General features: G+C 54.7%; 2 protein-coding genes across 6 annotated transcripts in view; both read left to right on the forward strand.

The window, feature by feature from the left end:
* The window catches only part of SLC7A8 (solute carrier family 7 member 8), a 67,042-nt gene extending 63,686 nt beyond the window's left edge, over positions 1–3,356 (forward strand). For 4 of the 5 annotated variants that reach the window (XR_014810838.1, XR_014810837.1, XM_021099240.2 and 1 more), the window contains one exon: positions 743–3,356. Coding sequence is in view for 2 of the 5 variants with exons in the window: in XM_021099240.2 (XP_020954899.1) it covers positions 743–903 (161 nt within the window). In the remaining 3 variants the exon portion in view is untranslated. The remainder of the gene's footprint in view (positions 1–742) is intronic. The other variant, XR_014810839.1, reaches the window with a different exon arrangement.
* Positions 3,357–9,434: 6,078 nt separating this feature from the next.
* CEBPE (CCAAT enhancer binding protein epsilon) lies at positions 9,435–11,199 on the forward strand. Its single transcript, XM_001924414.5, has 2 exons — positions 9,435–10,108; positions 10,691–11,199. The coding sequence occupies exons 1-2, from the start codon at positions 9,596–9,598 to the stop codon at positions 11,024–11,026; spliced, it is 849 nt and encodes a 282-aa protein (XP_001924449.1). The 5' UTR covers positions 9,435–9,595; the 3' UTR covers positions 11,027–11,199.
* Positions 11,200–19,287: the final 8,088 nt, after the last annotated feature.

The following is a 19,287-nucleotide window of genomic DNA, read 5'->3' on the forward strand; positions in this document are numbered from 1 at the left end:
GTTGAAAGTTCCGGATGGGGTAGGTCAGCAGTCTGGAGGGAGAGACTCCCACCAGGATCAGGAGGCTGGTCCACAGAGCACTGGAGAAGGAGTCTGGGGCAGGAGAGGGCAGATACCTCTCAAAGACCTCTGAGGAGAGGGGCAGAGACCATTCCATACAGACCTTAGGCCTGCAAAAGTAGCCACGCTGCAGGAGCTGCAGTGGGCTGGGTGGAGATCAGTGGAGACCCTAGAATTGGTGGTCAAGTCCTAAAAAGACAAAAAAAAGTTGGGGGAGAGTTACCATCATAGCTCAGCAGAAACAAATCTGACTAGCATCCATGAGGACTCAGGTTTGATCCCTGGCCTTGCTCAGTGGGTTAAGGATCCAGCATTGCCGTGAGCTGTGGTGTAGGTCGCATACTGGGCTCAGATGCAGCGATGCTGTGTCTGTGGCCTAGGCCAGTGTCTATACCTCTGATTCAGCTCCTACCCTGGGAACTTCCATATGCCACAAGTTGGCTCTAAAAAGACGGGAAAAAAAAAAAAAGAATTGGTGATCAGTGGGCATGGGGCCTTGATGAAAAGGAATGACTGGCTAACAGACCGTCCAAAGACAGAGGAGGAAGGTGAGCAGACCGCCTCCTGGAGAGGAGTCTCTCAAAGGCACTGGGGGCTCTACTGGGGCAGGATTGCTGGGAAGCCCCATGATCTGGTGGGACGCTCTGCACTGACCTGGTTTCTGTGTGGCCTCCTCCTGCAGAGTTGTTGACCCTGGTGAGCCAGAAGATGTGTGTGGTCGTGTATCCCAAGGTGGAGGAGGACTCAGGGATGGTGGGGGTGATGCCTGACAACATGGAGCAGCAGCAGCAGCCCATCTACCAGCCGGCTGCCTCCAAGGACAAGGACAGGGTGGAGTCCTGAGGACCACCATCCCCTCTCAGCTGCTTCCTTCCTCCTTCTTCCCCCCCTTTCTTCCCTCCTTCCCTGCCTGGGCCCCCACACACACACACACACACACACACACACACACACACACACACACACACACACACACACACACACACACACACACACACACACATCCCTCTGCCTCTGCCAAGCAGGGGCAGGACCTGGGCATGGGTGGTGATAAACAAAGATACTGACATTTGTATCCAAAGAGCCAGCCTCTTCCTGCCCCCCCCCACCTGAGGCCTGAGTCTAAAGCTTCTCCCCCTCCCCCCGCCCCAGGGGTGCCCTGCAGAGCCCTCCCTCCCAGGCCCACACCCTCAGTCAAACCCTCTCGGGAACCTGAGAGCAGTATTGCCTTCCCTCCCCAACCCTGAGCCCAAGGGAGGCCTTCCTCCAAAGAGAAGTGGCAGCAACAGAGTCATTTGGGAGGGGCAGACTCAAGCAAACCTGGCACCATTAAAAGTCAGCTGGAGGAGTTCCTGCTGTAGCACAATGGGATCAGCAGTGTCTCTGCATCGCAGGGGTACGGGTTCCATCCCCAGCCCAGCAAAGCGGGTTAAGGTTCTGGCATTGTTGCAACTGCAACCTGGTCACAGCTGTAGCTCAGATCTGATCCTGAGAACTCCATATGACATGGGGGCAGCCAAAAAAGAAGGAAAATTTTTAAAGGTCAGCTGGAGAGACCTAAATCCCCCTCCCTTCACCAGGGACCCAAGAAGTCAGATGTGATGCTTCCCTGGGCCCTCTTCCCCACCCTCTCCACCCTCCATCTGCCTACCCCAGCCTGGGCCCCTGTGCAAAGCAAAGTTCCTGTCAGGGCAGCATCTCCCTACTGAGCTGGACCAACAAGCAGAATGCCCCCTCCTCCTAACCCCAGCTAGGCTGTGGAACAGACCGAAAAAGGCTCGGATTGCAGAAACCCAGCCCTGCCCCTGCCCCTGCATCCTCCCCCCAACTAGGTGCCAAAGCTTCCTGAAACCAGAAAGCTTATTTTCAATGGACTGGACATTTCTCTCCTAATACAAAGCAGCTTCACTCTTCCTCCATCCCACCCTCAAGAGAAATAGCCCACCACTCTGTTAGCACTGCCCCCCAAACAATGCCCCAACACAGGCAGCCAGCACAGCCAGCACCCCCATCTTGCCCTTTGCCTCCTCTCTGGACCTTGGCTCCAGGACCGATGGGTGTGAAGGCTCCCCAAGCCCTTCATACCTGAAAGCTAAACCAAATCAGCCTTAAGTTACCTCCCACCCAAGAACCAAACCTAAAAATACCACCTCATTTCTAACCCTCCCAGCAGACCTGGTATGAAAAGACTTCCCTGGAGGGGAGAGCCATTTCCCACCTCCCCAGAGGTAACTGTCACCCTGAGACTGTTGAGGGAGAAAGTGTGTTCTGAAGGACAGTTCCTCTCCCAACTCAGAGAACCCCTCCCTACTTTCTGCTCCCACCACTGACAGTCTCCAGGGCAGGATGAGCAGAAGTGGTGTGGCAGAAGGTACTCACTTTGGAAGACCTTGGAAAAGCCCACTCTGTTGTCTAAGAGCTCGTGGCTGTCCTCTCCTGCAGGTGGTGGTTGCCCTTCCCTGTGCTCCAAAGAAGGTACCGGTGTTTGCCCTGCATCCTTGCAGCCTCCCCGCCACACCTGTTGTACTGAGGACTGAGATCCTTTTATTATCGAAAGCAGCCGTCCCACCCCCACCCCCACCCCCCGCTTCCCTCTGCTTAAACTGGAACACCTGAAGGAGTTCCCAGTGTGGCTCAGGGGCAGACCCAACTAATATCCATGAGGCTTCAGGTTAGATCCCTGGCCTGCCTCAGTGGGTTAAGGATCTGGCATTGCCGAGAACTGCAGTGTAGGTCCCTGACGTGGCTCAGATCCTGCATTGCTGTGGCTGTGGTGTGGTGTAGGCTGTCAGCTGCAGCTCCCATTTGACCCCTAACCTGGGAACTTCATATGCTCCAGGTGGAAGGGGGTGCTGGAATACTGGGGAGTCCTCCTGGCCCTCTCATGTCTCCCAGCTTGCCTGAGCCTGCGTTAGTGAGATGCAGGTTTGGTCCAAGTCACAGTCCCTTCAGAGTGGACTCCAGGCGGACTGGGGCTGGTCCCTGGAGGATCAGGGGACCATCCTCTTGTTCCCTCTTCTCATTCCTCCAATCTCCTTTCTTCCTTCAGTTACCATTTTTGTTGTTGTTTTGTATTGTTTGCTTTGTTGTTTTATAAAGTGGATGCCTTACTTTTGGGATAAATATTTTTGAAGCTGGCATTTCTATTTCTTTCGGATTTTTTAATTTTGTGGGGGGGTTTAGTTGGATGATAATCTTCTGTCTTTGAGTTGGTTTAGGTTTTAGAATTTTGTTGTGGGGGGCCTTTTTTTGGTGGTTTTTTTTTTCTGTTGATATAATAAAATTTTGAATGGAAATGAAGTTGGTGGTGTCGCTAATTCAGTGACCTTCTGAGAGTCACCAGAGGGAGTTTTTTGATGCCAGGTTCCTTCCAGGGTGGCGTTCCTGAAGGCCCTCGCGCTCCATAACTGAGCTACCCGGACCCCAGTGCCTGCGCATTCAAACAACTCCCTCTTTTTTGCAACTAGAAACTTTCTCATTGCTTCTGTGAAGTCACAGGTGTTATTAAGTGCTTGCCTGTGTACTGTGCTGAGAGCCTGCAAACTAACTGGGAAGAAGAATGGCGTCACCAGCCAGGGTGGGTGACAGAGAGAGAGCACCAAGCTGAGTAAAGGGAGGTGAAGGCAGGGTGGACCCCCAAGACCCAGTCAGCAAAGCCTTCTGGCATCAGGAGCAGACGCCTGTGGCGACACGGGGGATGGGGGGGGTGGGGATAGTATTGGAGGGGGTTGCTTAGGAGAGCACCCGGCCGGTACTGGGAGGTGGGATGGGGTCCACTCAGCTGTCCTAGTGGAGGACTAGGATGCCCGAGGGATGAGGGGAAAGGAGGAAGCTGTCAAGGTAAGGACATGTACCTCCTCGTGCTTTGGGCTAGCTGCTGGAGGAATTTGGCAGGATGAGCCCGTCCTTGCTTGGAGTCTCTCCTTTGTGGGCAGTGCTCCCAGCCGCCTGTCCTGAGACAGCATCATCCAGAGCCAACGCTGCTGACAGACGTGGGAAGGCAGAGGGTGGAGGTTGCGGGGGAGGGGTTAAGACATCCCCCTTCACCATCTGGGACACAGAGGACACTGGCAGGCAAGATGCCTCCATTCCCAGTCCCAGCCTGGCCCCAGCATGCCTGTTTCGCAGCTGGCGTTCTAGACCGAGGCTGGAAGTTTGCCACTCACATGGGACACAGGCATTTGGCTCCGAGACCCGGCTAGCCACCCAACAGCTGTGTGTCCTTGAGCAAGTCACTTAACCTATTTAGCACTTTTAGAGGGACAGAAAAAGAAGATTGAACCTAATCTCAAAGGGTTCTTCAATCTCCCAGCCCAAGTTTATCCCAAGAGTGAGGACAAACTGGGCAGAAGCAAGTCTTGTGCAAGAAGCCCTTCTCTGAGCCTCACATCTACCCTTGGGGACCCCCAGTTCCCCAACACACACTTTTCCTTTCCCCGGGCTGCCTGCAGGCTCCTTTATGTCGCCCCCTTCCAGCAAGTCCTGCTCTCCCCAGTCTCCTCGCACTCCCTGGAGACTCGGCCTGGGGGCCCCCACTCGCTCTGTAAGGTGACACTTGCTGATCTTTTCAAACTGCTCAAAAGGGCAAATGTGGGTCTCCTCCGGGGCAACATGCATTTATTTTTAACCTGGGCCTTTACCCTGTCAGTCACTTTAATGCAAGGAATTTCACATGCTCTCCCTCTGATCTTGGGAGCCTTTGAAGGTCACTGAAAACATAACTGCTTATGGATTCATTTATTAATGTAGTAAAAAACAACTCTAACCATTGTGTCCAGGATTCTGTTAAAGGCTGTGGCAATAGCAAAGTTATCCCTGAGTTTTCTAGGTCAGCACAGACTTCAAATATTTTATTCCACTGTCTCCATAAGAATATTCAGATATATCTGGTAACTTGGACATTGAAGACTCAGCGTTGTCACTGCGGGCGGGGTTAGATCCCTGGCCTGGGAACTTAAGCCTGCTATGGATGTGGCCAAGAAAATTTTCATATATGTCAACCCACCTGTCCTTAATTTTAGTTCAGGCAATAGAGCCATCCTAGCTGAAGATGTAACCGGCCCCACCTTCAAGGAGCAAATGGTGTGAGGGGGAAAGAAAAAAACGATGCACACAGCACATAAGCGTGCACCTCAGGGTGCATCCAGCCCACTCCGCTGGGCTACAAGCTTCTGCAGGCAGGGCTGGACCCACCAGGTCCCCAGAGCCTTCGGGTTCCCACTGTAGTGCAGTGGAAATAAATCTGACCAGTAGCCATGAGGTTTCGGGTTCCATCCCTGGCCTCACTCAATGGGTTAAGGATCCGGCATTGCCATGAGCTGTGGTATAGATCGCAGATGTGGCTATGTTCCTGTGTTGCTGTGGCTGTGGTGTAGGCCAGCAGCTGTAGCTCCGATTCGACCCCTAGCCTGAGAAACCGTATGCCACAGGTGTGGCCCGAAAAAGCCAAAAAAAAAAAAAAAAGAGAGAGAAAGAAAGAAAAGCCTTGTCCAATTGAGGCTTCAGGCAAGGCAGCAGATAGTATGCCACTTAGGAGACACAGATAAGCCCCGAAGGGGGCAGTCAGAGGAAGGCGGGAAAGGAGACTGACCGGCTGAGACCAGTTACTTTCCCTACATTATCTTATTCCAAGTTTAACTAAACAACCAACAAAGTAGGCGTTACTATTGCCTTTTTACAAGTCAGATTCAGTACCTCATTGAACGACTTTGAGACTTTGAAGGTCACCGAGCGGCAGGTGACAGAGGGGGATTTGAGCCCGGTTCTCTCTGACCTGTCACTGCCATGCTGCCTCTTTGTGGAAAAGACTCGGTGATGGAGGTGGTGTTTGAACCTGTTACAAAGTCATGAAGATAATACAGGTGCATGGTTTCAGTTAATGCACACAAGGAAAAAAATTGCAGTTGCAGGGAAAAAAAATGATCCTGCTGACCAAATGACCATGGGGGGCTTCTATCCGCTCCTGAGCAATTCTGCAGAACCCAAGGATCTCCCAGCCCTTGACTGGCACTGCTCTCCCCACCTCCTTGCGGTGCGGGCCCCTCACCCCCACCCCCCGCCCAGGCATCCAGAGCACCCCGGTTACTGGGAAACACGGCTTGTCGGTGCTCCAGCAACGTCAGCCCAGGAGATGAGAAGCCAAGATCACTTATCTCCCCCACGGCTGCCGGCTGAGCTCCCGAGTTTTTTCATTTCCTGCCGGCCTATTTGCACACCTCCTGCTTCCTCCAGTGCCTGCTCCCTTGCTCCTGACGCAGTCTCCCCCTCCCCCTAGGGTGGCCAACTGGGGTCAAAGAAGGCTCTCTGAGTCACACAGCTCCCCCTTTCCCCTTCCTTTCACCCCCTGGGGGGTTGCAAGAACTAGACTATTACCCTTTCCTCAGGTTGATGCCACATCCTTGCATGACCTTGGGCGGCTCAGTCTCTCAGCCTTGTTTTCCTCCTTTATAAAGCAGGGATAAAAATACCATCTGTCTTGCTTACTTTCCTATTTAATTCACAGGCAAATGGTCTGCAAGGAAAAGCGTATGTTTCAGTAATCGAAAAAGCATAACACCAGAAATGGCAAGGCCTTAACTATCGTCACTATTTGGGGTGTCATTTCTCCTCATGAAGACAAGGGCCTGGCCCCAGTCTTCTCTGCCTGCACGCTCTTCCTGCAACTGCACTGCGAGCCCCATCTCAGCCATGTTTCCTCTTCCTCCTTCCAGGCGTCTGGCCCTTGCCAGGGCTGTGGGAAGCTGCCCTCTGCCGGCTACCTGATTCCTGACTGCAGCAGCCCCTCAAGTCCTGAATTTTGGACGAATATTACCACCTGGTGGTTAAATGAGACACTGCTGCCAAACTGAAGCAGCTCAGCTCTGAGACCTGTTTGTCACAGGGTCCTTTGAAATGGAGAGAAGGCAGAAATCTCCCCCATCTGGGTACCTGAGCTCTGTCTCTTGGATGCAAGCAGATCTCCCCATGCCAGCTCGGGACCTTCAGAGAAAGTACCTCAGACTGTACACAGAAAGCTCCTGGGGGAGTTCCTGTCGTGGCTCAGTGGTTAACGAACATGACAAATATCCATGAGGACGAGGGTTCGATCCCTGGCCTTGCTCAGTGGATTAAGGACCCATTGTTGCCATGAGCTGTGGTGTAGGTCACAGACGCGGCTCAGATCTGGCATTGCTGTGGCTGTGGCATAGGCCAGTGGCTACAGCTCTGATTGGATCCCTGGCCTGGGAACCTCCATATTGCTGTGGGAGTGGCCCAAGAAATGGCAAAAAGACAAAAAAAAAAAAAAAAAAAAAAAGAAAGAAAGAAAAAAGAAAGAAAGAGAGAGAGAAAGCAAGCAAGCAAGCAAGCAAGCAAGCTCCTGGGGGAGGTGGAGGGAGGGGATGCTAAGTAGAGGGGTAGCTTGCCTGATTTGCAGGGAGCCCTGTCTCAGGCTGCCTACGTTATCTTTATTTATTTGCTTTTTGTTTTTCAGGGCCACACCCACAGCATATGGAGGTTCCCAGGCTAGAGGTCTAATCAGAGCTGTAGCCGACGGCCTACACCAGAGCCACAGCGACACCAGATCTGACCCACATCTGCAAACTACACCACAGTTCACAGCAATGCTGGATCCTTAACCCACTGAGCGAGACCAAGAATCGAATCCACATTCTCATGGACTGTAGTCGGATTCTTTTTTTTTTTTGGTCTTTTTGCTATTTCTTGGGCCGCTCCCACGCCATATGGAGGTTCCCAGGCTAGGGGTCCAATCGGAGCTGTAGCCACCGGCCTACACCAGAGCCACAGCAACGTGGGATCCGAGCCACGCACGTCTGCAACCTACACCACAGCTCATGGCAACGCCGGATCGTTAACCCACTGAGCAAGGGCAGGGACCGAACCCACAACCTCATGGTTCCTAGTCGGATTCATTAACCACTGCGCCACGACAGGAACTCCAGTAGTCGGATTCTTAACCTGCTGAGCCACAATGGGAATTCCTGCCTACTTTTTTTAGCATTTAGTGCCACATGTAGCTGCTCCGCATTTGCCCCCTTATGGCCTGACCCTTGGTGTGCCTGACTTATTAAACCTTCTGGCCTCCACAGGGCACGGACAGAATTTGCTGGTGACAAAGATCCAGTAACATATTTCCACATGTCCTTTCCTTTGCACCGCACCCAGAGTCCCTTTTGCAGATACAACAGGTAAAAGCAGGGCCACAGCAAGTGCCTCTGACAGGAGGGAGTGGGGAGTTCCCAGAGGAAAGAGAAAAGGGAAGAGAGAGGGGGCCCAGCCTGAGACCAAAAGTGCAGAGCGAGCCATGGGCTTCTCCTGGAGACCCTGAAACAGAGCCCCAGGAAGAGGTGATGACAAAAGAGAAGGCTTCTCAACCCTCACAAGAGGAAGTGGACCCAAGAGACACGCATAGAGGTCAGAGAACGGCCATGCAGAAGGAAAAACAGCAAACCGAGCTGCAGCGAGCGCCTGAGCCCTGCGGCCCAGGCACAGGAAGCGGGCAGAGCCCTCAGGACCCAAGGAGGGCAGAGCGCCAGCCTGAAGCTCTGGCAGTGCAGGCCGGACGCTGGAACCACGAGAGGAATGTAGCTGCCAGTTCCTGGGGCAGCAGCCTGCTGGGCCCTGGAGCACAGGGCCTAAGCCCTGAGCAGGTGCCTCAGCCAAGCCTGGGCAGTCACAGCCCATGCCAGGCTGCTAGCGCTGGCCCAGGCTGGAAACACGTGAGGGCTTGGGCTCTTGCACAGAGCCGGTGCAAAAACCTAGCAAAAGAGCCTCCTCTGCATCATGAGACGGGGCCTCGTATAAGGCTTAGTCCCAGGCTGATAACTACTTCCTAGACCCCTCAAACAACACCCCTTGGCCTGCACCCCGGAGAGTGGCTCAGAGAGGTGGGGCTACAAAAGGAACTGAGCGGCCCTGGGGGTAGGTGGAGCCCAGCCCTGGGAGGTGGGGGGGACTGAGAGGGAGGCGTGTCAAGGGAGGAGCTCAGATCAGGCTGGGGGTCGGCACTGGGAGAGGGTTTTCTCTGTTCGTTCTGACGGGGCACTCATTCTGCACAGGACTTTTTGGAAGTCGGAGGGAGGAGGACACTCAGAGTGAGGGGTTGCCCTCAACGGGGATTCCAGAATCTCCCGGACTCGAATGAGAGGGGGAGGCCTCTTCCCAGAAGCATCAGCTTCTGGGCATCTCAGAACCCTGGCTCAAGCCTGACCAGAGTGCCCCCCTACTGCGAAACAGGCCAGGGCCCCCATTTCTCTAAGGCCTGCATCCCTCCCTCCGGGGTGCGCCCTGCCCCTCCCTGAGTCACCCCAGGGAGAGAGGGGAAAAAAGGGAAGAGAAAAGAGGCATTGACTACAGAGGAAGGAAAAGGAAACAGCAGAGGAGGGAGGAGAGGCCACGCAGGAGTGGGTGACAGAGGAGATCAGAGAGGGCAGATCTAGGGCAGATCTAGGGCAGGGGGAGATAGCAAGCCGAGCATCCCAAAGGGCGCCCCAAGAGCAGGCCGCCAGGGGCGGGGAGCTGAGGGGGCGGGCCGGCCATGTCCCACGGGACCTACTACGAGTGTGAGCCCCGGGCTGGCCAGCAGCCACTCGAGTTCTCGGGGGCCCGAGCGGGGCCTGGGGAGCTAGGGGACATGTGTGAGCATGAGGCCTCCATCGACCTATCTGCCTACATCGAATCTGGGGAGGAACAGCTCCTCTCCGACCTCTTCGCTGTGAAGCCAGCACCTGAGGCCCGAGGCCTGAAGGGCCCCGGAACCCCTGCCTTCCCCCACTATCTGCAGCCTGACCCTCGGCCCTTCGCCTACCCCCCACATACCTTCGGCCCCGACAGGAAGGCCTTGGGGCCTGGCATCTACAGCAGCCCGGGGAGCTACGACCCCAGAGCCGCCGTGGCCGTGAAGGAGGAGCCTCGGGGGCCTGAGGGCAGCCGGGGGGCCAGCCGCAGCGGCTACAACCCTCTGCAGTACCAAGTGGCTCACTGTGGGCAGACGGCCATGCACCTGCCCCCGACCCTGGCAGCACCCAGCCAGCCCCTACGTGTCCTCAAGGTAAGAGCCGTTCGCTTATCCTCCCCGCCATCCAGGGTCTGGGGTCTGTGTGGATGGGGTCTGTGTGTGGCGTTGCTCTGTGAAACCCATCCACCCCAAGCCCCCTGCGCTCACCACCCTGTCGTGGCCCCTCTTGGCTTCTCTGGGAATTCACTCCCACCCTGATCTCCACTGTGTGGCTGACACCGATGTGTCCTGCAGTCCCTCTGGCCAGCTGACCTGCCCTGACCTCAGGGCCCCCACCAGCCTCTCTGCCACCCATCAGTCTCCACCACTCATTTCTGTGCTGCCTCCTGCTTCTTGAAGAGGAAATGTCTGCTAATGGCAGAACTGAAAAGTCAAGATAGTTGGAAGGAAAGTGTCCTCAGAGAGTGTGGGGAGGCGAATGGGAGTTTGGATCAGAGCAGAGGACCTCGTGCATCTGGCAGGGCGATGGCTGTTCTGACCGGGAGCTAGGAGCTGGCTCTGAACCCCACATCCCTCTGATGCCCCAAGTGTGCTCTGCCTACTGGGATGTCTACCCTGCCTCCACTCTGCTTCCCAGCAGCCCTCACTCTTGTCCCTCTGTTCCTTCCCCTCCAGGCCCCTCTGGCCACTGCTGCACCCCCCTGCAGCCCCCTCCTCAAGGCGCCCTCCCCAGCTGGCCCCTCACACAAGGGCAAGAAGGCCGTGAACAAAGACAGCCTGGAGTACCGGCTGCGGCGGGAGCGAAACAACATTGCCGTGCGGAAGAGCCGGGACAAGGCCAAGAGGCGCATTCTGGAGACGCAGCAGAAGGTGCTGGAATACATGGCCGAGAACGAGCGTCTGCGCAGTCGGGTGGAGCAGCTGACCCAGGAGCTGGACACACTCCGCAACCTCTTCCGCCAGATCCCTGAGGCTGCCAACCTCATCAAGGGTGTGGGGGGCTGCAGCTGAGCCCGGCTGGCAGACTGTGGGGACCCCCCCCGGGGGACCCCCACCCTGCTGGGGTCCTAGAGCCCCTCACAGGCCAAGCCAGGAGACAGAGACCATGGACAAATGGCAGCGGGTGGCAGGGAGGAGGCCCCAGCATGATGATTCTGTGGCTGAATAAAACTGCAGCATGACTAGTGGTGGGGCTGTACACTGGGCCTGGGGTGGGTGTGTATGTATGTGTGTGTGTGTGTTTCCGTGTGTGGCCTAAGGAACTCCAAGAGCAGGGGATGCATGGGGCTAGGTCTGCATACCCTTTGATTCCAAGCCCAAATGAATATTCAGGAAATTCAGCAGGGCCCTTGGCACTCCCCCAGTGCAGCACACAGCCAGGCCCTATATCTCTCCCTCTGCTTTTCTCTCCCCTGACTCAGCCCACTCTGTCCTTCCGGGCCCCCAAGGCACCCCCACCCCCACCCCAGAGGACCTGGAGCGGCCCCTGGATACTCCCCCAGAAGAGCTCTGTGGCCGGCAGGGAGACCCCAGCAGCTCCAGCCCTTCTGCCCCCACGTGCTGGCTCCAGACCTGCTCTGTCTCACCTTGAGGTCTGGGAAAGCCTGCCCCAAGGGACCAAGAGAAAATTCCAGATGGCTCTGATATATTTATGGTCCCTCAGCTCTTGATCTGGACTCAAGTCCGTCTCCCCAGATCCCAAATCTAGGTCTACCAGACTAACAGCGCCCCCACCCCACCCTGCCCCCTGCCATGGCTCCCATCCACCCACTCCCACCTCTGTCCCTCATTCCCAGGGCCTTGGGTTCCCTAAAGAATCTGAGTGCTCGGAGTTCCCTTCATGGCTCAGCAGTTAACAAATCCGACTAGGATCCATGAGGATGCGGGTTTGATCCCTGGCCTCGATCAATGGGTTAAGAATCCAGTGTTGCCGTGAGCTGTGGTGTAGGTCGCAGACTCAACTCGGATCTGGTGTTGCTGTAGCTGTGGCTGGCCCCTGTAGCTCCGATTCGACCCCTAGCCTGGGAACTTCCATATGCCATGGGTGCGGCCCTAACAAAAAACAAAAAAGCAGAAACAAAAAAAAAGAATCTGAGTGCTCAGGGGATGAATCAGTTGGGAAAGGCCTTGAGACCTGCTCGTAAATGAGAAAATTGATCACGAGGAGGAGAACAACCCACCTGTGCAGTGAAACCCATGTCGAAAGAACTTTTTATTCATAGAACTCTAGCCTAAGAGGCAAAATGGTACAAGGCATGACAGTCCCAGTGTGACCTGCCCTCTGCTACTTGCTACTTGTGTGACCCTGTGTCAGCTACTTCTGTGCCTCAGTTTCCTCATCTGCAAAGTGGGAAGAGTAGAAATGCTGTTATGTTCACAGATAAACAAGGCCTGGCACACAGTGAGAATGCATACATGTTATCAGTCCCTTTTGCTAGAACTGAAAGGACCTCAGAGATCTCATCTCAACTTCTCATTTTGCAGAGGAGGAAACTGAGGCCTCTGAGAGGGAAGGGACTTATCCAGAGTTCTGCCAGGCATTAGAGGCAGAACCAAAATGAGCTCCGTAAAATCACAGATCTCAAGAGGGTCTGGAAGAGACCTCAAAAGATCATCTCAGACAGCAAGATAGTGTGAGCCACATTTGATAGATAAAGCAGTTGAGGGCCGAGGGGATAAGAGACTTTCTCCGGAAGTTCACCCAGGCCCTTTGCCATCTCTCCACACACGCACCCCTCTCTCCTCCAGGTCACACACCGCCCCCCACCCCCACCCCCGGAGGCAGATGGGACAGTGCAGGGCACAGGAATCCCATTGGGTCAGTGAACAGGGATTGCCTGGCTGAGCCAGAGACATGAGACACAACACAGGCTGGTTAAATCCCTTCTAGGCCACCAGTGACTTAGAGGCCACTGTTGAGAAAGCAGAGTTAGATAGCAAGGAATAACCTTCTGAGAGGAAGACAAACTGGGGTCAGGATCCTCCTGGTCCTCTCTCTCTCCCCTCATCTCACATCCCCAGTGTCAGGGCCTTCCCACGTGGCAGACACCGTGTGCGCCATGCCTGCCTCACCCAGGATGCAGTCCCTTTCCCATCTTTGCCCCCATGTCTCTCAGGCACCAGCTCTCCTACATCTGTTCTGTGCCCTGGACCCCCTGCCCTGGGGTCTGGTTCAGGCAGACAGAGCTGGTTTCTTCTCTCACCGCTTGGGCCACCTGAGTTGGGACAAAGGAGGCGCCCGTCTCTGTGGATGCCTGGGAGAATCCCACACCTTCCTTTCAGCCCAGGGGGATGGGTTGCATAAGGGGGGTTTGTACAGAGCATGGTAAGTGACTCAACCTCCGGATTTCCTCCTCTCAGCTCAAGACCACTACCCCGGACTTGTTTTCAAGGTTCTGGGTGATGGGACCTGGGTTGCTTCAGCATCAGCCCCAAGCTCCTTTCCCACAGCTCTGCACAGTGTCTCTTCCCAGCCCCCAGCAGGCAGGGGTTCCTCAGGGCAGGTGCCACACCAGGTCTGGAGAAGAGCCACCCCCCACAGGTGAGCGCAGTGCCCCCCTCGTCCCTGCCTGACGCAGAGTGGCAGGGAAAAGCCCATCCTCTGCGGCAGATGACAGGTAGTCAGAAGTCACGCTTTCAGAATGAGACTTATAACATGACCTCGACTGGTTTAGGCCAAAGTAACTTATTCAGCAAGTATTTGCTGAGCATCTTTCATGTGCCAGGAAAGTGCTGCAAAGTGCAAAGCACACTGTGAGATCAAAACAAATCCAGCTCGTTGTGTTGTTGCTGTACAACTATAAGTGTAATAAAATTCATTGAGTTAAAAAAAAAAGACACATAGGAGTTCCCGTCATGATGCAGCAGAAATGAATCCAACTAGGAACCATGAGGTTGTGGGTTCCATCCCTGGCCTCGCTCAGTGGGTTAAGGATCCGGCGTTGCCATGAGCTGTGGTGTAGGTCACAAACGCGGCTCGGATCTGGTGTGGCTGTGGCTGTGGCCAGCAGGTACAGCTCCGATTCGACCCCTAGCTTGGGAACCTCCATATGCCATGGGTGTGGCCCTAGAAAAGACCAAAAAAAAAAAAATTTTCTTTTTTTTTTGGTCTTTTTGCCTTTTCAAGGGCCGCTTCCTGCAGCATATGGAGGTTCCCAAGCTAGGGGTTGAATCAGAGCTGTAGCCACTCACCTACGCCAGAGCCACAGCAATGTGGAATCGGAGCTGCGTCTTCGACCTACACTACAGCTCACGGCAACGCCGGATCTTTAACCCACTCAGTGAGGCCAGGGATTGAACCCAAAAGCTCATGGTTCCTAGTTGGATTCATTAACCACTGCGCCACGACGGGAACTCCAAAAAAAATTTTTTTAATAAAAAATAAAAAAGACACACCCAGCTCTTAGCTGAAGGAGTCAGAAGAGAAAGGCGACAAGCCAGCATGCTGAGTGCTGGCCTCTGCCCCTCCGGAGCCCTCTGCTTGTTGTGTTCATGCAGCCATGAGATGTGGGTGGGAGGAGAGTGAAGTCAGGTGCTTGGCCCCCAACCTCTGGGGACAGAACAGGTACCCTCTGCTGCTGCCGCCTTAGCATTCGGCTGCTGTCCGTTAATCCTGACCCTTTACACCTCTATAAAGTCATGAATTATCCCTCTGAATACGCCCCTTGGGCAAGCCGGTTAAACCAGCAGGAAGAGAGCCTGTTTTAGCTGAGAGGCCTCAAGGAAGGCCTCTCTGAGGAGATGACATTGAAGTTGACACCTTAAAATGTCGAGGAGTTCCCACTGTGGCGCACAGGGATTGGGGGCATCTTGGGAGCTATTTGGCACATTTTCGATTCCAGACCAGCACACTGGGTTAAGGATCTGGCATTGCCGCAGCTTCGGTTTAGGTGGCGACTTGGGCTGGGATCTGATCCCCGGTTTGGGAGGAGGCAGAAATGCAAAACTAGGGGGGAAGGGGAGCAGAGGAGAGAGCAAACGCCCAGGCCCTGAGCTACCCCGGTGCAGAAAGAGGCAGTCACAGGAGGCTGCTCAAATGGAAAGGAGAAAGGTACACGAGAACACCGCCTCCCTCCCTCCTGGACGGCTTCATCCCCTCTGCGGGGAGGGAGGTCGGTCCCTAGGAACTGGATGCGGCGGCGGCAGAGAGCAGGCTCCTGGTGCCCTGAGACCCTCCTCCCCTCGAGGAGCGCAGTTGCCCAGGAATCCGGAGGAGCAGAAAGAAGGCGACGGGGGTAGGGCGGCAGTTAGCCCCATCCCTGCCTGGGGAAGCCTCGAAGCCCAAGATGCGGGAACTTTGGAAAATGGGCAAATCAAGGACCAAACAGCATACACGTGCGTCCCCTTTGCTTTCTAATCCACAGCCCTGGCCCACTCTTCTTTCATGAGCAAACCTGGGGACCAAGATGAGGGTCCTGAGCTGACAGATGGGGATCTCAGGCCCCAGGGAAGCAGCCACAGGAGGGGAGGAGAGGATGTTTGGAGATCCCGCCAAGAGGGAGGGAGGAAGCTGCCCAAGGTGAGCCCGCCAAGGTCAGTCCGCGGTGGCGGCCGCTTGTGAAAGCCGCTCCCCCTGCTCCTTGGTGCACACCTCCCCACCCCACCCCCACGGATTGCCACATGCCAGGGCCCCCAGGGCCCCCATCCCAGTGTTGCAAGATCCCGGTTGGGGTTGTGGGGGTGGAAAGGGGCCTCTTCACCTCCACCCTCTACTCTGCCCCAAGCCAGTGAGGGGACTGTGGGATGGAGGGGGCTATATAGGAGATGCTGAGGCAGCCATAGCCAGGGCTGGCTGAAGGCCTGTGCATCTCCTCCAGACCAGCCACTTCCCATCACCCCCCCCCCACAACCCCCCAGGCAGACCTTTCCCTCTCAGGGGCTGCTCCCCAGTAGGAATGGTCCAGCCTGGACAGGATTCCAGGCTGGCCTCTGTCAGCTGCTCCTATAAGCAGGCTGGTTTGGCCCCAGAAAAACTTCAAAGTTGGTTGAAAAGCCCCATCAGGAGTTATCTGAGGCTACCCCACAGGAAAGTGATGACTATTCTCAGAGGAAAATGGCTGCACCTGGCCATCAATTCTGACTTCAGGGAGCAGCAGAAGGGTCCTGGGAATTGGGAAAGGAAGGCTTCCTACTAGGAAAAGACCCACCTGCAAAGCTGTAGCCAAGCTGTAGCCACCACACTCTTTCTCCTTTAGAAACATGGATTGGAGGAGTTCCCACTGTGGCTCAGTAGAAACGAATCTGACTAGCATCCATGAGATCACAGGTTCAATCCCTGGCCTCGCTCAGCGGGTTAAGGATCTGGGTCGTGAGCTGTGGTGTAGGTCGAAGACGCAGCCTGGATCTGGTGTTGCTGTAGCTGTGCTGAAGCCCAGCGGCTATAGCTCCGATTTGACCCCTAGCCTGGGAACCTCCATATGCTGCGAGTGAGGCCCTAAAAAGCAAAAAGAAAGAAAGAAAGAAAAAAGAAACATGGATCTGAGCTAGGTAGATGCAAACCATACAGAGAATGGATCCCCGCACCCCACAATTCAAGCTTCACCCCAAAGCCCCCAACTGTCCAAAACCCTATTGCTCCCCACACCTAGCACTGTCGCCCCTGGCCAGGCCATCCAGCCCTGCTGCAATCGGGACGGTTTGCAAAACGCCTGTAGCTCCCGCTTTGTCACCATCTGAGGTTAGGACTGCACTCGGGAGATAAGCCCAGGCCCCACCCGCCGTCCCGAGCGAGACTGCTGGCCTGCTGCAATCGGGACGGTTTGCAAAACCCATGCTGGCTCCAGCTCTGTCACCATCTGAGGTTAGGGCTGCGCCCCAAGATAAAGCCTAGCCCCGCCTACTGGCTCTGCCTTCAAACCTTGCAAGCAGCATGGCCAAAACAGAGAGCTCCAGGGGAGCCCACTCAGGGTCAGGAAGCCTTACCCAGGCCCAGCTCAAGGACCTCCTCTGCCTGGTCCTCTCCCACCTCTTCTCCCCTTCGTCCCCTAGCCTCACCTTTGCACACCGTCCTCTTCCCTCATTCTCCAGTCTACCCTCCTCACCTTCCTTCTTCCATCCTCACCCACCCCCTCCTCCCTTACTTCCTCCCGCCTTCCCATCACACTTATTCATTCATTGATTTGCTCAAAAAAATACTTAATAACCCCCATTCCAGGCACTTTGCTTGTTTATAGGAGCTATAGGATAAGCAAAGAGAACAGTCCCTGCCCTTGTGGGGCTTACAGGTTCCTGAAGGAGACAGACACATATGAGACCACAAATAAACAGAGCTTTTTTTCTTTTTCTTTGGCCCTCTGTGCCATGTGGAGTTCCCGGGCTAGGGATCAGATCCGAGTCGCTCTTGTGACCTATGCCACAGCTGTGTCAATACTAGATCATTTAACCCACTGCCGGGGATTGAACCTGCATCCTGACACTGCAGAGACACCACCAATCCTGTTGCGCCACCGCAAGAACTCCAAACGGATCATTCTAAATTGCGGGCAGAGCTATAGAGCAAAAGTTAAAGGTGACTGTGACAGATACTAACAAGGGAACCTGATTTAAATGTGAGGGTCAGAAAAGACTCTGAGGAAGTAACATGTAAGCAGAGATCGCACAAGTGAGTAAGAGTCAGTCTGGCTCATGGACAGAGGCTGGGGTTGGGGGCAGACTAGACTTTGGGGGAGAGGTGAGGTCAGATAGGGGCTGAGGCCAGATCTCTCTCCGAAGGGATCCAAAGCATCAGAGGGAAGAACCGTGTTCCAGAAGAAGACATTTCCTCCTAAGGTGAAAGACAGAAGATGCAGCAGACGCAGAGGCAAACAGGGCCATCGCTGGCTGAGCCTGTTCCCCGCTAGTGGCTTGTTTTCACTGTGAGAAGAGATGACGGCAAGTGGCTGAGCAGGAGGCTCTGAAGAAAGGGCTTGAACGTGTAAAATCCCAGTTGCTGAGAGTGGAAGGGGGAGCTGAGATTTCTGGCTTGAAAGGGGCCAGCTGAAGTCAATGATGACAGACAGCAGCGCAGTCTGATCTCTGGAGTGACTTCCTTCAGTGGTCCTGAGCTGCTCCAGAGCGAGAGGAGACAAGAGAGGTGTTGAGTTCATTTGGGCGTGGGGCTCACCTAGGAAGGTAGGATGGATGGACAGTCAGGCAAGGGGAGGGATTTCGTGGAACCTGGAACATAAGACTGAAAAGGAGAGACGAAGAGACCCAAGGCCAGTGCTTCTTCGATGAGCTCGTAGAACAGCGGCAGTGAGCCAGCTTGAGCAAACAAACCATAAGGAAAGGAGATCATATCAGAGAGTGGGATGTTTAATTCAGTTATTTCATAGGTACTGCAGTTTCTGGTGATGATAAGGCCTGGGTATGACCCCGGGGGGTGGCTTGCTAAGGTGGGTGGAGGAGCATGTTAGAGATGAGAGGCAGAAAGAGCTGAGAGGTAGGGAGGCTGGAGAGAGCATCCGTGTGGATGATGACACCACCTAGGATGCCTGCTGTGCTCAGTCCCATCCTATCTCCACAACCTGCACCCCCACATCCCACCTCTTCTCATTCACCCCCACACCAACATCCTCTTCCTAATCCCCTTCTAGTTTTCTACCTCCACGCCCAGCTTCTTTCTCATCTCCATCCCAGCCTCTCTAACCCCACCCTCTCTTAATGCCTTCATCTTCTCCTTACCCCATTTTTTCCTCTCACCCTCAACTTTCTCATCCTTTTCCTCCCAGCACTTTATTTCTCCATCACATTGGACACTTGAGAAGCACTTAAGAAGCACTCTTGGAGTTCCTGTCATGGCTCAGTGGTTAACGAATCTGACTAGGAACCATGTGGTTGTGGGTTCGATCTCTGGCCTCGCTCAGTGGGTTAAGGATCTGGCGTTGCTGTGGCTGTGGTGTAGGCTGGCAGCTACAGCTCCTATTAGACCCCCTAGCCTGGGAACCTCCATATACTGGGGGTGCGGCCCTAAAAAGACAAAAAAAGACAAAAAAAAAAAAGCACTCTTGCATGATGTGTTAAAGCCTGTATCCAGGAGCCTAACTACATGCACAGTAGTTTCAAATCTCACCTCTACCACCTCCTCACATTGCCTAGTTCATAAAAATGGGGTAATAATAATAATACCTCATGAGGTTGTCCAAAGGATTATCTGAGTCTAAAGTCCTTTGGGGACAATGACTGGGCCCAAAGGAAGTGCTTGATAACATGACTGTTTTTCTCACCGCCTCTCCTTGCCTCATTGCACTGTCCTCCCTCCATCTTCTTACCTCCACTATCCCTCTGTACCTATT

Source organism: Sus scrofa, chromosome 7 (genome assembly GCF_054392235.1).
Source record: "Sus scrofa isolate SSC_HxYL_T2T_F1_AM1 chromosome 7, Sscrofa_HxYL_maternal_Yorkshire_Landrace_v2.0, whole genome shotgun sequence".
NCBI classification, from domain to species: domain Eukaryota; kingdom Metazoa; phylum Chordata; class Mammalia; order Artiodactyla; family Suidae; genus Sus; species Sus scrofa.